Below are 17,776 nucleotides of genomic sequence, written 5' to 3'. Positions count from 1 at the left end.
TGGCTCAAGGGTTTTGGTCAAGGAAACGGGCAAATCGAAGAACTTTTTTGTCCAAGACATGGGCAATGGCTCAGGAAGCCGGAATCGGAAAAAGTTTTTTAATAATTAATATTAATTTATTAATATCAATCAAGAATTAAGCTCGTAATGATCTCGTTGGAAACATTGCCACTAAAATTAATGTCAATATTAACATGAAAAATGGGAAATTAATTAATATTACTATTAAATATTAAATAATTTTTATTATTTATAAATATGAATAGCATAACTTATTTATTATGTACTATTTAATTTTTTTTATATTTAAGATGTAGTAAAATATTATTCCACCGATCATAAATATAAGACTCTTATACACATTGGTATAAAAGTCTTATATTTAGGATTGAAGGAGTGTTACAAATAAACTTGTTATCTTTTTGCCCCCAGCAAGAATACCTCATGCTACTAATGTAATTAGAATTTCACCATCCAAACTTTGAGCCTTGTAACACTACTAAAATTGTTCATATAATCCGCACTTTTATTATGGGGTTCTGGTTAAAAAAAAACCTTTTATTGTGGGGTTTCTTCTTATTCCACTCAGTTTTAAGAACTTACTAAATAACTAGAGGCATCAAACCAATTTATTTGCCTAGTCTTACTTGTCATATTAAACAAACACAAAGTCTAGATCAAACATTGTCCTCCTCTAACATATTTAAATATGTTCTTTTAATTTTCTCTGAACATTTATTGATATTATACTTTTTTTTTCCATAATAAATCCTATACGTGTGTGTACAAAAAAAATGATTTTGGTATTATCATGAAGAATTTTAAGAATTCAAACTTCTACTTTTATATAAAGTTTTAAATTAAATCCTTAACTTGACATTATGTGAAAATAACGCGTCAGTTTTTTATCTTTATAGTTTTAGAAAACGTTAGATTTGATTTCAATATCATTTTTCGAGAAAATATATTTTCAAATGAGATAATTATTTTTTTAATGAATAAAACTACTCATTAGTTTTTAACAATTTTCCTGAGTCTTGGGCCAAATTCAGTCTTCCTGCTGGGCTGGACCCCTTTTGGTGCACCCGTGTGGCCTTTCTTTATTACATTATTGTGTTTTTTATTTACCAGCTTTCTTGATATTATTGGTGCCATTTGGTGCGAAACATTACAAATAAGGAATAGGAACTTAGATTACAATTTAAAAAATTATTAAAAAAATATTTAGTATAAGTAATTGCTTGTTACATAGAATTAGATAGACCCATGGAGGTAGGATTAGAAAATATCACCTCCTTCCATGACATTCTCTAATCACACATGTATCGGTTTATCCAATCTCATATAATAAGAAATATCCCATAGTAAACACTCTTTTAATAGATTTTTTTAATTTTAATACAAATCCTCATCTCTTATTTTTCATACTTCGTATTAAAACAAGACCATTGAGAGCATACAGACCTGGGTTGCAAAATATCTTAACCTGGGTTGCAAAATATCTTAACCAAGCCCAAGTTAAGTGCTCTGGCCTGGCTTATTGTTATTGATGACCAGTCAATCCTTTCTTGCTTTTTTTTTTTCCGGTGAAACAAGGGGCCCTAGACAGGACTACATCCTGACATCGTGCAAAAGTGAGTCACAAATAAAATCTGGCGGTGAGGAAAAAACCATCAAACCACTCACCCTTTGCAACGCCTCCTTCGCCAACCTGTCTGCAACAATATTTGATTCCCTTCTGCACCAATCTATTTGCACGTCCCAATCCTTGTCTAGTCATTCACCCACTTGCAGAAAGGAGGCTATCTTTCAGGTGGTCTTCATCCCAGCCTATACTGATGAGTTCCACTAACTCCCAACAATCCGTTTCAATCACCACCTTCTTCCATTGTAGATCCCACGCCCTTCTAAGGCTCCATAGGACTGCCCAAACCTCAGCATGGAAGCTGCTACCCCTTCCCATGTTGAACATAAAGCCATCTTGGAACTCGCCATTGTGATCTCTAGCGACTCCACCACAGCTTGCTAATGCACCGGCCTATTTTTCTTCATAGCGGACGGCCCAACCCCCAAGGGGTTACGGAGAGAGTAAGGTACCCCTTTTTTTATTCATATCTTGTGTGGAAATCATTTCCTGATCTGTCGCCCCTCCCTCTACGCCTTGAATTTCTCCCTCACTTAAAACAATGAAGCGAGATCCTCGGCTTCCCATAATTTGAGTCGCACATAACCACTACCAGAAAAAAGGCTTTTAACGGCGGTTTTGAAGGCGACGTTGAAAGGTAAGGAAAACACGGCGGTTTTTAACCGCCGTGAAAAGTGGACTTTCCACGACGGTTTTATATTTAACCGCCGTGGAAAGTCCATTTTCCACGGCGGTTAAATATAAAACCGCCGTGGAAATTTTACTTTCCACAGCGGTTTATAAATAAAACGCCGTGGAAAAGGACTTTAACGGTAATTATATGTATAACTGCCATTAAAAATGCTTTTTTTTTTTAAATTCTGCTTTATTTTCGTGTTTACCACCCTGCAGTTTACAGTTCCAAACAAATGTAGGCAGTGCAGATCACGCAGAACAAGATCAATTAGCTAGTTAATATACAGCAATGAAATTTTTTTTACACAATTCAAAAATAGGGAAACCGGCCAATATAATAGAACTAAGTGGTTACCAAGGAACACGTATTGGCTAGGTCCAACAATTCTGAAATAGAAGTAACTACTTCTCTGTACAATGGAAATCATGAACAATATAAGAGGGAACGAGAGAAAGCATCTAACAATGAATTTTTTGAGAAATAACCTATCTATTTGAAAGCTAAATTTCAATTTTTTCTACCAATGTTGTTGACAAAGTGTCCCTCATCAAGTTGATGTCATCCATGAGATATGGCGCAGTATTTTGAAATATCTGTTAATCAAACATAACATAGTAAACTTAGTCAAAAATGTGAAATAAATTGAAGAACGTCATGCAACGTAACTCATCTTTACCTCGTCTAATTTCTCAGTCGTTCTGTCTCACTTATGTCATTCATGTAGCGGATGACATAATATCCACACTCAACATGTCCTTGTTGACAACGGTACTAAAAAAATAAGATATAAAATTGAATATTAGACATTATTGATTATAAACATTAACTTTAATTCATCCAAAAATGTTTAAAAGTTAGTTCAAAACAACATATACCTGTGGAAGAATCCATGTTGGTGCTTGTCTATTTTGTTTAATCGCCACGACATTAAAAGTATGAAAAGCCCTATCAACATTATAAGAGAAAATGATATTAGAGCATGCTTGTATAAACTTCACAAGTAATAAATATATAAATAAAAACTAACGTGTCGATGACATCTTTGGTTTCTTCGGATGGACTTCCACAGAGTGAATCGAACCAGTAAACTTTATTGTCAAAAGGGGCACAAACAATTAGAGTCTAATGATAACTGCAAAAGGCAAACCATGTTAATTATAACCCGACATATACAACTTGTATATCTCAAATACAATAATACACTTACCCTTCTACGTAAGGTGCAAAATATATTAGCTTTTTGGTCTGACTCATTGCGGTCAAAGATGTGTGATTATTACCTGGGAAGGTTCAGATACTCGGGGCATCTGGAATCCGCTCGTACCCATCATCATCAAAGTCTGTTGAAACTTGACATCGAATTCATCACATATCTTTTGCATCTCTGCCATGTGTTGTTGACTTAGTTCAGCTCGAACTCTCTGTTTCTTCTTGTAGTCATTGGTCGAGCTCCTCTTTAGATACCATGTTAGCGGAGGATGATTTGGTGCTTCTTCGTGAAGCAGAGCCAAAAAATTCTTTAATACCAATCCCTTTAGGGGCCCCTCGGACTCTTCCGGGATGGTCAGCCTTTCCAATAGCAGTGGCCAAGATATCCATCCGTCCTTGAGGGATGAATGTACCTTGAGATAATTGCTCCTCAAGTGTATCCTATATCATTAAAACAACAAATTCAATTTAAGATAATTGAAAAAAACAATTAATGAAGCATAATTCCTAAATATTACTTACAATCCTCTCAGCAACAGCAGCAGACTGTGGAGTAATGTATTGACCCTTTTTAATCCTCGCCGCCTTCCATTTTTCTTGGCGAGAAGGACGCTCAATAGATGACATGTAGCCAGTAGGATCTGAAGCAGCAGCCATCTGTGCATTCTTCAGTCGTTCCTCCATCATACTTCTTTCCAACCCACCATACCCTGCACGAGACATGGTATGTGGGTATACATTCTGCTCAAATATTTGTTTGTTCTTCTGACTCAATGCCTATGACAATGAAACCAAATCGACAAAATTAGTTTAGTTAAATAAAATATGACCTGATTAAAAAATAAGTTTGAAGAAACCAAACCTGAAATGCAGGGTCTTCACGTTGCTTCACAAAATTCTCCCATGCCTCTTCACTAATAAATGAATATCGTTCCTTAGGATGCTCACCCTTTCTTTTTCCATTAATATAATGTGTTGTAAGCATGGACTTAAAATCCCTCCACCGTTCAGCAATTTGCTTCAACAGACGGTCTCTCATTTGTTTAGTGGCAGGAATATCAAATGTCAGCTGCATGCAATACAATAATAGCATAGAGTTATAAAGTAAATAAACAACTATAATTGAAACAAGTAGAGAAAACAATACACAATATACCAATATATCCTCCCAAAGGTTTTTCTTCAAATCTTTGTCTACCTTCTTCCAGTTAGGAATGTCAATGCTAATTTTACTGCGTGCGAGATAACCCACATAACTAGTAAATTGAGCCCCATCCTTTCCTATAGGCTTCAGATCATCATCAAACTCCATTGTAATCCTCATAGGTTGTGTGCTCTCATCACGTAAAGCTAAATGCCTCATATGGGTTGGCCCTCTATCCTTTCTCCGGCTAGTAAAAGAGTTGTCATCACCAGAACCCTGTTGACCGGATTCATCCATTTCCTGTGTAAAGAACAAGGAATTAATAAATGTAAGAATAAAAAATATCAAGTTAATATAAAACATTATATTATTAAGTATATTTAGCAAAAAAAAAATATCAAAAAATTCATTTGAGGCTTACAACGATTATCCTCCCAAATTCCTTCACAATGATCATCTCTAACAGCATAGTCATCATCTACCAAATCTAATTCAACTGCTTTAGGTCGAGTAGCTGTGAAAGGCGGGGTTTCATCAAGATTAAGCTCTAAGTCACCATCATCTCCACCAACTCCTTGCCTTTTATCTTGAAGCACGATAGACAATTTCTTTTTTGCTAGATCAGGAACGAAGAACACTTGTTTTGCTTGACTTGCCAAAATAAATGGCTCGTCTCCGTATCCAAACCTCTCAAGATCGACCGAAACAAATCCAAATTCTTCATCCACTTGCACAACATTACTATTAACCCACTTACATTTGAAGACGGGAACTTTAAACTTGGTATAACTAACCTCCCATATCTCTTCTATTATTCCATAATAGGACATTGCCGCCAACATTGGGTTTCTGTCTTTAGAACTAGCAAAATGCATGGCTTCCGCTACTACCATCACCCCACTATTCTGCATAGTACTCTTATCGTCTTGGGTTTTTGTGTAAAAAGAATAACCATTTATATCATATCCACCCCAACACAAAACCTCAAAAGAAGGCCCTACAGCTAGCCTCTGTATTGTCTCAGAAGGATTGCCATCTTTTAACACTTCTCGCTTGAACCACTCTGCAAATGACTTATTATGTTCATTAGCTAGTTGCATGTCACTCTTTCTTGGATTCAAGTTCCTCAGCATATTCTTGTGAGCATTTAAGTACGGCAAAACTTCATCTGTGTTGTTTAAAATGTATAGATGTGCCTGCATTACAACTTCTCTTGACATAGACCTCACTATGACACCCCGTGTTCCCTTGCTTCTTCTCCCTTGATCATGTCGAGATTGAGGAAGACCAACTGCCTTTACCTTGTCAAGATATGTGTTACAAAACTCAACTGCCTCCTCAGCTACATATCTCTCAACAATTGATGCCTCAGGCCGATAAGGATTCTTAGAGTACCCTTTTAGGATTTTCATGTATCTCTCAAAAGGGTACATCCATCTTAAACACACAGGGCCACAAAGTCTTATCTCTCGCACAAGATGAGCTATCAAGTGGACCATAATATCAAAAATGATGGAGGAAAATGCATTTCCAATTGAGAGAGGATCACATAACCTTCATTTTCTAATTCATCCAACTCAGCAGGATCAATGACTTTACTGCAAATGGCACTAAAAAACATACAAAGTCTTGTAATAGTATTTCTCACATCGGTTTTCATAATGCCTCGAATAGCAAGTGGAAGTAATTGTTGCATCAACACATGACAATCATGAGACTTCATTCCCGTTATCTTCAAATCTTGCATTGAAACAAGTTTGCTTAAATTAGAAGAATAACCTTGTGGCACCTTAATAGTATTGACAAAACCACAGAAACTTCTTTTCTCTTCTTTTGATAATGTGTGCGCAGCTGGATGTAAATAAGCCCTCTTACCATCTCTTTCTTGTGGGTGAAGGACATTTCTTATTCCAATTTCGACTAAGTCTCGTCTTGTATTGATTCCATCTTTAGTCTTTCCACTTATATGCAAAAGTGTACCAACAAGACTCTCACATACATTCTTCTCCACATGCATCACGTCTAGACTATGCCTCACATCAAGACTTCGCCAATATGGAAGATAAAAAAAGACTGATCTTTTTTTCCATATATTTCTCTCACTGGCAGTCTTCTTCTTCTTCTTCTTACCGAAGACTATATTAATTCCCTCCACCCGCTAATAAACTTCTTCTCCAGTTAATGGTCTTGGAGCCATTTCATATTCTTGTGAGCCATTAAATGCCTTTTTCAATCTACGGTAAGGGTGATACCGACTAAGAAACCTTCTGTGACCAAAGTATATTATCTTCCTGCCATGTTTAAGTTGCATATAGTGGGTGCCTTCTTCACATATCGGGCATGCTTTATGCCCCTTAACATTGTATCCAGACAAATTTCCATATGCTGGAAAGTCATTTATCGTGGTGAAGATCATGGCACGTAAATTGAAGGTCTCTTGTTTATATGCATCAAATACATCAACACCTTCCTCCCATAATTTCTTCAGATCCTCAATCAAAGGTGCCAAATACACATCAATATCGTTTCCCGGTTGTTTTGGCCCCGAGATCATCAAAGATAGCATGATATACTTTCTTTTCATACATAACCAAGGAGGCAAGTTGTAAATTAAGAGGAGCACTGGCCAAGCACTGTGTGTGCTGCTAAGATTACCATATGGGTTAATTCCATCCGTACAAAGCCCTAGCCGAAGGTTTCTTGGCTCGCCACCAAATTGAGAAAATTTTTGATCTATTGTTTTCCATTGAGGAGAATCTACTGGGTGACGAAGCTTTCCATCACATATTTTCTCATCAAAATGCCATCTCAAGTTCTTTGCATCTGTGGCATTAGCAAATAGACGCTTAAATCGTGGTATTATTGGAAGATACCACAGAACCTTTAAAGGAGAACCTTTGGTCATCTCATTATAATCACCATCATCTTTCTTCATTTTGTATCTTGAAGTCCCACATTTAGGGCACTTATTCAACTCTTCATAATCATTTCTGAATAATATGTAGTCATTAGGACACGCATGTATCTTCTCATATTCCAAACCCATCGGACACAAAATCTTTTTTGCCTCATACATTCGTTTCGGAAGTGAATTCCCTTTGGGAAGAATATCACTCAGCAATTCTGTAAAACTAGCATCGGTCCAACCATTTCTTGCCTTCAAATTCATCAGTTTCAATACGGTTGTCAATCTTGTGTAATCATCTTTACACCCCGGGTATAAAGGTGTCTCTGCATCACTACACAAAGTTTCAAAGGTGGAAGAAAACTGTGTAGAGGATTTAGACCTTATATCATGAAACATATCCGAAATTCTATCACCAAAGTCTTCATTCACAACCTTCTCATTTGCAGACAGTGTAGTCTTTCTAATTTCTCCATGCCATATCCAATTTGTATACCTCAAATTTATCCCATCACAGATAAGATGCTCTTTTATCTCAGAAATACTCCGTCGACTATTGTTTAAATATTTGACACAAGGACAATAGTACAATCCATCTCCTTTACGAGGGGCATTTCTCTGAGCAAACTCAAGAAACTTTTCAACCCCATCCTCATATTCCTTGCTAATTCTCTTAGCTTTCATCCAACTACGATCCATTGTTCTACAATTATTTAAACAATACTTTACTATCAATCAAAATTCATAACGAAGGAAAAAAACACAAAATAACTAACAGATTATTTATCACTAAATTCTTATATTTATTACAAAAAAATTATCAAAAATTCGAAATAAATATCAAAAAATTAAAAAAATTTAAAAACTTCACAACTAATCAACTCCAAACATTTAAACATATTTCTAATACAGTATATAAAAAGGAATTAAGGTTTTCTCACATCTAATGCCTACCAATTAACACCAATCAATGGTTCAACCACATAAAAAATGCAAAATGAACAATAGAAGCCAACCACAATGTAAAACTAACAACCTCATTTCATATATAACAGATTTTCATGGCTAAAACATTCAACAAACCAAGAAAAATTGAAAAGAATGAAAGAAGAGGATACTCACAGAGAGAGAAGCTTCAAACGCGAAAGTGAGGTGGCGGCGGACGGCGGCAACGCACCGGTTTTCGGTTAGATAGTGGGGGTAGGACCGGTTTTCGGTGGTGGACCACGGCTGAGCAAGAACGGACGGAAATGGGAGGCGGTCGACCACGGTGGACTGCGGCGCACAGCGGCAAGGCTCCAAGAGCTCAATAGAGGAGTTTAAACGGTGGGATAGTGGCGGGAATGGCCGGTAATAGCAGTTTTACGGTGGTGGGGCAGAGGGGGACCACAGCGCACTGGAAGAAATGAGAAAGAAAGTGAAGAGAGTCGAGCGGCCGTGGGGTTTGAAGACACACTTTCCATGGCGGTTTTCTTAAAAACCGCCGTGGAAAGTCATACCCTCTTCAACTTATTTACAAAAATGCCACCGTTTTTTTCCACTTCGTTTTTCTGCTGACCGCCGATAGTTTGCGACGTTAAAAGTCTTTTTTCTAGTAGTGAACTCTCACACAGAATCGCTCTCTTTGTTGACGTTCTGATTCAGTTGTCGGAACCGTCGAGTCTGTTCTACCACCATCCAGCTCTCGAAGGGAGTAACAATAGGGGTCTCCTTTTTCGTCGTGCTTCTTCCCTCCTCCCCTTCTCCCATCATATCGTCGCTCTGTTTTGTCAACTCTGCCACGTCACCCCTAGTGGTGTTTTCATTTCTCGCATCAATCATTCCACTAGGGCAATGGTCCGCATCATGCCTATAACTTCCACATCTAAGGCAAATGAGGTAGATGCTCTTGTACTGAATCTTGGACTCTCTCCCATTAACAAGGATCATAGGACATAACAGTGCAGACAAGTCAAGTTTGACGCATATACGAGCAAATCTTCCCTTTTTTCCTGCCAAGAGTGGTTTTATCAACTTTCAGAACTCCTCCCACTTGCGACCCTAGCACATGTGAAATCCCTATATCATAAAAGTCTAGGGAGAGTTTGGAGATACGAATCCATGCAGCAATCTTGTTTATCTCCCGCCCTTAGGATCAAACACTTGCTTCTAAGGTTGCATGGCCAAATAGTGATCATAGGGTAGCCATGGTCCACTTGTTAGTGCAATGTCATAGTCTTCCTTGTGTGTGAACCGCACCACAAAGAAGCCTGATCCCACATCTATAGCTGTGACGTCCCCCATTCTTGCCCACACCTTTTGCACTTTTGACTCCATGAGTTCTGGGTGGATCATTCTACCCAACAACTTGACAATTAACACCTTCTCCCATCTCCTCACCAATCTATCCATCTCCTGTTGGGGTATAATGACATTAGGACCCTTGGGTGTCTTCTCAACTTTTATGCGTTCTTTCCAACGGTTGTTGCTCCACCAATCCTTCTCTACCTCCTTGTCGTCTTTCTCATGCGTCACCGCATGTTTGAAGGACTTCCATTTCGCACCACCAAGGTTGACCCCATCCACCGAACTCATCGTCTCCACACTCCCTTGCCCTGTAGCATGCATCCAGTCCTCATCACGTGGAACCAATGCTTGCTCATTTGTGAACCGACCTTCACCAGCCGAAACCTTTTTCCAACTAAGCTCAATAGCATCTTGCTCCTCCGGTGACGGCCACAGGTTCGCATCGTCTCTCACACTCATCTCTCTTCTGGACACTGTGACAATATCCCCATCTCCATTCTATCATTTCATCCCAATCAATCCTTTCTTGCTAAGCCTGATTGAAGAAAGAAAAACGGAACCAACAGAGAGTTGGTTTAGCAGGTCCTTTGGGTCTTAAATTTAGGTCTTAAAAATGGAATTTATGTTAACAAAGGCAGCCACTAACCCAGGTCGGATTAGTTGCCGTCCCAAATTAGGAAACCAGTTTTGGTGCTCATCATTTTGATGAGCATTTTAAACTCATAAGATTTTGATTATTCATATCTCATTTGAATGGTTCGGACTTGGTTTCTTTTTTTTTTATTTATTCAAAATAATTATTTTAATATGTATAGAATTTAAGATAGAGATAATCTATTAACTATTATTTTTTCAAAAAATAGTTTTCCAATTTAAAAATAATTAATTAAATATTTTAAATTTGAACCGTTCAAATTATATATAAATGGTCAAAATTTAATGAGTTTAGAATGCTCATCAAGGTGATGAGCACCGAAACTGATCTCCCAAATTAGTCGATTGCCTGAAAATGTTGTGATAGGATCCAGAAAAATCAAGTGATAATAATTTATTTCCATCGCATGTAACTCATTGACTTCAGTTGTACGTGTATCTTTTCCCGCCGTCCCCATCAAGCAATCTCAACGCAAGTGAATGATCATATGAGTGTGGTCAATGTTCACGAGCTTTGCTTCATTAATTCTTTGGTGAAGACACAATTTTTTTTTCAAAAAAAAAAAATCTGAACTCAGTGAATAGAATTGTCTCTAATAAAAAAAAAACCTATATTTAGCCAAAAAAATTATGTTATGTGTTTTTCTTTTTATAAGAAGGATGGTGTTATCCTTTTTCTGTATTAAATGGAGGACTTTGTTTATAGTGTTGATCCCATATATAGTGACGTAATCTAATTTATTTTTATATTTATCACAAAATCACAAAAAAGAATTTTAGAAATTAAAAAATTACACACGGGGACCCTTTCATAAAAATTGTAATTAAAACCCATAGTAATGTTGTCATTAGTTCCTATTTGCAATTTTTTATTTCGAAGGTCTTTTTTGTGATTTTTCCTTATCATTTTTTAAAATCAATTTATCAATTTTATAAACTAGTATATATAACCTAATGAGTATCGTAAGAAGATCATATCACAGTTTGTTATAATTAAATAGTTTATTTAATTTTTTTTCAATTTATTAAAATAAATCAAATAACTGTTTTGTCAAGGATTGGAAAGTATTCTATATCCGAAAGAAATGTTGCAGGAAAATTGTTGGTATTAAATTATTAATTAATATGATTGAACCAGGCTTCATATCATATATCTATATATATATATATATATATATATCTCTAAATATGTATATAACAAATAAATACTATCTCCTGTTTTTAATAAGCTATTTTAACTTTTAATTTGATCACAAATATAAAACCTCAATCCACTTTGTATCTTATATTTATCTATTTTTTTAAACTAGTCATTATAGTAATTACACATGTTAAAGACTTCATCAAATGGTAGTTATAACTAATATATATGAGTAGCAACTAGCAAGGATATTGAAAAATAACACATATTTATTATAAATAACTATCTTAACAAATTTTTTTAATTTAATTAAATTAGTCAACTAGTTCTTATATTAAGCACTGGAGGTAATATTTAACAGTTTCAAAAATTTTAGTTTCATATATTGTTGATTTTTCAAGGGTATATGGTTGAATATATTGAAACATATATTAATATCTGCGTATGTATGTATGTTTTTTTTTTTGTTGATAAGCTGTATGGATCTGTTTTAGAACGGTTCTTTCTATGCAGGGTCAAGAAAAAAAAGCTGACGAATGGGTGCAAATTTAAAATTTCGTACAAACTAGAGAGGCAGAGAATCGTTTGAAAAAACAATCGAAGATTACCCCTGTAATTATTAATTTTTCAAAATATTAATTTCGTCATGTAAATCAAATTGCGATTTACATATTTTTATCTTGAAAAACAAGAAAATTTTGAGAAACAAAATACAAACCGCATTTCGATTTTCAGATATAACATTATATATTTAACTAAATATAATCAGATTTTATAATACAACAGCATCCCATCGTTACGTGAACCTCCTTTTATACTCTCTGATTCACAAACCGATCGATCTGAAATAATATAGTATTTGATTCTTTATTCTTTGTCTTTATTTTCGTTTGATTGTTATAGTTTCAAATTATAAGTTTTGGCTTTTCAAAAAAACAAGATGGTTTAGTTTTTTATTAAAATATAAGAACTAATATTTTAGATGCAGAAAAAACTTGAGAGCCAAAATCTATGATTTAAAATTATAAGAACTAAACTCAAAATAAAAATAAATTATAAGAACGAAACATTATATTAGCTTTTTTTAAAAGAAAATACCAATAGCTTATACTCCTTTAATCCTATTTATAAATTATTTTCAATATAGACAAAAAAGACTCTAGACTTTGTTAACTCTCATCTAAAATTTAATAATTTTTAACTTTATTCTTATTTAATATACGTTATATTTTATGTAAACAAAGCCTACACAATAATAAATGAAGAGTATAATTACATCCATATAAAAAAGTTATCTTAGTATCCATAAATATGACAAAAATTAAAAAATATCTTTTCTTTTCTTTGTGCGACACAAGAGGAGTATAAAGCAACACAAAACAATGAGTTGTATCCAACAAAAAAAACATAGAACAATGGGATGGAACATAGGATAACAATTAATTAAGAATTATTTAAGATATTTAGGTTTATTTTATTAGGGTATTTATCCGAATAAAGATATTTTCAAATTAGGATTAGGATTTTATGAGTTTATTTATAATCCTTTCTAATTTATTTTAGATTTATTTACTTCCAATGAAATAAGATATATATCTAGCTTAGATTATTTTTCACTTCCACAATATTTATCAATAAGTCACTGACTATAATTAATTTTTTAAAAAAAAATTACAAAACCGCTTTTAATTAAATGAGCACAATTATCAAACCATATATAGTTCTAATTCTAATTCTAATATTATTCTCCGACGATTACGAGCAGAAAAAAGCTAAGCAATGGCTTCTTCTCCTTCTGATCCCTATTCTGAGTTTTACTACTCTGTTCACTTCGATGGAGAACTTATTCAAACCCTAGTCACAGCGTCTTGTTTATGTGTTGACCGATGGATCTCTGATATCTACTATCTCTACCGTCATGATATTGCCGACGACGGACTGGTCGTCGGCCTCGACTGCAAATCGCTTCCGAGTTCCATCGCCGGAATCACCCACCCCATCGCCGTCATGCAACTCTGCGTCAACGATCGCTGCCTCATTTCCAGATTATGTACGCCGATGCAATGCCTATCGAGCTAGTCCGATTCCTCAACGACGAAAGAATCACCTTCGCCGGCGCCGCAGCGAAAGAAAACAAAGCAGAAAAACTCAAGAGGGACTATGGCCTCCGAGTGGCTTGCGCTGTGGATGTTGCAGACATGGCGGCGCTGATCTACGACGATCATGAGTCAGAGGTATGGGATTGTTGGAAATGGCTTTTACGTTACTTGGTGAGAAGATGAAGAAGAAGCGTTCGTTAAGTGACTGGGACAATAGATTCCTTACATATTCTCATGTAGAATATGCATGTGTTCATGCTTATATGTCTTATTTTCTGGGAATGTTCATCTTATCTTTTGATGATGAAGAAGAAACAAAGAGGAGAGTACAACAAATTTTCTTAATTTAAAAGGGGAAAGCATCTGTACTGAGATTACAAGTGGGATCTGATTGGCAGCCTTTTATGCAGCTATATACTTGACAATGGAGATGAATTGGACCAAGTGGTTGTGTTGATTCAATAATTATGCCATGTAATTAACCTCTCGTTTTTTCTTTTTGGTTAATTAATGGTGGTGTTTTTTTTTTTTTTTTAATGTTATGACATTGACTCTGCAATTGTTGTTTTCTTGATGGCCATATAATAATTCATTATTGCAGTTAATAATGGAGATGATGCTTGACGCAATACATTTGATTCTGATGAATGATTCTGATCCGATTGAATTAATCATGGTGATCTAAACTATTTAATCCTATATCTTTGTGGCTACAAAAATTCAAAAAGTACGTATATAATCTTATTTTGATATTATTATACTCCTCCGGTCCTTATTATAAGACCCCATTTGACTTTTTATTTGGTCCTAATTATAAGACCCAATCCATTTTATCTTTATATTTATGCATTTTTTTTCAAGATAATCCTTCTAATAATGATAGTTTTAGCCAATATACTTAATTAGCAAGGATATTTTAGGAATGACAACATTTATTTATTATAAATAACCAACTTAACTTACTTCCTTAATCTCCTCAAATAAGTCAATTGGGTCTTATAATTAGGACCGGAGGAGTATCATGTTATGAATAACGAAATAATGCGTAGTTTTAAGTGTGGTTTTGGTTCTTTTTGAATCAAATCGTACACCCACACACATACATATACATGCGCGCGCGCACACACACACACACAATCCAGTTGTGATGTTGTTTGTTGTGGAACCAACTTTATGGGGAAAAAAATATCATGACTTTATCAATTTCTTTTTATTTTTTTGCTTTACATGACGTTATCAATTTCACTTCATGGCTTTAATGAAATTAGTTATATAATATTTCGAAAGATGGGAGTTTCTTATAGTATACCCAATTCTAAAACTGAATAATATATACTCCTCTAGTCCTATTTATAGGATAGAAAGAGGAGATTTTTTTTGTCCTATTTATAAGTCACTTCATAAATTTTCAATGTGAATGTACTATTTTGTCCTTTATTTATTATGGTATAAGCAGTTATCATTTTTGAAATGTGTAATATTAAATATGGATAAAGTTAAAAAAATTATTATATTTTAATGGAGAGTTAATACATTTTAAGGTTTTTCTTAATTTGTGTGAAATATATTAGAAGTACCTTATAAATAAGACGAGAGGAGTATATATATATATATATTTGTTAATACTCCCTTCGTTCCTTTTTGTAAGCAACCTAAGACTAAATCACGTAAATCAAAATATTAGTTAAAATTGATTAAAATAATAAATATGGAAAAATTGGAATTTTTTTCTCTAAAGTATCCTTATTTATGAAGGATAGAGTATAAAAAAGAGAATAAAAAATTAATATGAAACAGAGAGAGTGCGTGACGGAGAGAGATTATATTAAACTACCATCTTAAGACAATCTAGGAAATGATATTTAGGCAAAAAAATTAATAAATTAACTATTAAAATACATTTTTAACAGGGACAAAATAGGAAATTTGCTACAAAATTTAAGACAACTTGCAAATATTGCTTATATATAGAAACAAAAAGAAGATGATAGTTCTCCCTTATAAAAAGGACGAAGGGAGTAGCGTTTTTGAGCTGTGTGAGATAGGAGGTTCTTAGGTAAGTTCCTAATATTCATTATGTTAAGTTATTCAATCACATATGACTATTTGTCCTGTTTTGTTTCATAAGTATTTATAATTAAATGCTAATATTTTAAAAATAGACATATGACTATATGTGATTGAATAATTTCATATAATGGATATAAAGAATTTGACATAAGTATTATTTTCTTAATATTCACAAATTAGTGATCTAACTCTTGCTAGATAAAATGTATTTTACCATAATTTTGGTAAGGCTACACATGGAGCAAGGCTGGCCTGAGACAAACCCTTGCTGATGCTTAACCTAAAAGATGAATGAACTATATTTTGCAACCAAATCTCAATTGCCCGATGAAAGCTCAAGTAATTTCAAGTTGGACTGGGGTGGGCTTCCCTGTCCAAGTAGCATGACACTTTATTCATATTATGTAAAGATATCATTGTCAAACTTAATAAATAGTATTTTGGACCTTAAATATGTTTTATAACTCCACAACTTAAAATATTCCAAGAAAAGAAATATAAACACTATACTACAAATCCACACATCTATCATTTCATATTTCCTTATAATTACATAATCAACACGTACAACTTGATAGGTCTTCATACAAAATCCATGATCAACTATGTCAACAACTTAAGCATTGAAATATTTAATTCTACCGAATATGTATATTATGTATATATATTAAATACAATTACATATAATGAATATATGTATATTATATATTAAATAGAATTATATATATATAAATCTTGGGTAGGACCAAATGCCCGATGCTTGCCCTGCTCAACATTTGGCCTAGCCCAAAATGGCCAACTATTTTTTGGGTTGTTTTTTTAGGGTTGGACTAGGTATAATTTTAGTGGGTTTGAGTGAGCATTGTGAGCTTTTGGGCCTCAAAAACACCAATAAGAGTTGGGTCTAAACGAAAAGACTAGTCCTTCATAACGTGACGAACTAATATTCAAATCTCCACTGAGAGAGGTGCCCACATTTAGTGCTTGATAGTACCTCGAATAGAAGAATACCTATGCTCTAGTCAAAAAAAGAAGCAAAAATCCAATTATAACTTTTTTTTTTTGCCAGTAATTTTGACTAATTGTATATGATTGAAGAAGATAATTTTGATTTAAGAATGCTGTATCCCTTGAGTTATTGAATGGAATGAAAATAAATCACACCATATATAATTAATATTGGCAGCACTAAAAAGGTCTAAAACATATATGTATCTAGACAATATATTAAAATGGAAAATAAAAATCCTAGATTCAGCAAAATTAAGGTATTCGATCATATGGTCTTATTTATAATTTATTTCCAGTATATTTTACATAGATTAAGAAAACTCTTAAACTTCATCAATTCTACCTTAAAAATTTAATAACTTTTTGACTTTATATTTATTTTATATATATTATATCCTATGAGAACAAAGTCAATATAATAATTAATGAAAGGTAAAATTATACATCTTATAAAAATTTTAATGATGTGACTTATGAATTTGATAAAAAAAAATTTCTTCTCTTTCTGCGCTATAAATGGGATCTCATGAGAGTATTCAATATAAAAGTAGCTGTCTAAGCATGTAGGTCAACCTTGACAATTAATGCATGGAGTGGATGAATTCCTCATGCAGATAACCCTGATGTGAATATGGAAATCACTTTTTGTTAAAATATTATATTTTTATTATAATTTTTTGAAGGGACTTTCAAAAGCACTGCAATATATAAGAAATACTCTACATCTAAACTCAAGGAAAAACATTTAGAAACAATTAATCCATCATTTGATTAAATCATCAATTCTTCACAAAAGTATAGAACATGGTAATGTGGGGCTAGTTAAAGTAAGGGTATATGATTTATTTTTCTATTCTATTTATAAATTACTTTTAATATATGTTTTATTATATTAAAATCAAGGAAAAATTAAATTTTATTAATCTTTTTCTGAAA

The 17,776-nt window shown here is 33.9% G+C and overlaps 1 protein-coding gene across 1 annotated transcript; it reads left to right on the top strand.

The window, feature by feature from the left end:
• Positions 1 to 13,439: 13,439 nt before the first annotated feature.
• Positions 13,440 to 13,894, top strand: LOC114740444 (uncharacterized; the record flags this gene model as incomplete). Its single annotated transcript, XM_028928588.1, has 2 exons — positions 13,440 to 13,679; positions 13,706 to 13,894. Coding segments are annotated over exons 1-2 (429 nt in total), but the record flags the coding sequence as incomplete, so codon positions are not given.
• Between the last annotated feature and the right edge of the window lie 3,882 nt (positions 13,895 to 17,776).

The sequence above is a fragment of the Neltuma alba genome, unplaced genomic scaffold, assembly GCF_004799145.2.
Source record: "Neltuma alba isolate B1F8T4 unplaced genomic scaffold, ASM479914v2 tig00003155_pilon, whole genome shotgun sequence".
Classification (NCBI taxonomy): domain Eukaryota; kingdom Viridiplantae; phylum Streptophyta; class Magnoliopsida; order Fabales; family Fabaceae; genus Neltuma; species Neltuma alba.
Note: the sequence above shows the minus strand (reverse complement) of the source record. Positions and strands in the feature narration are given on the sequence as shown.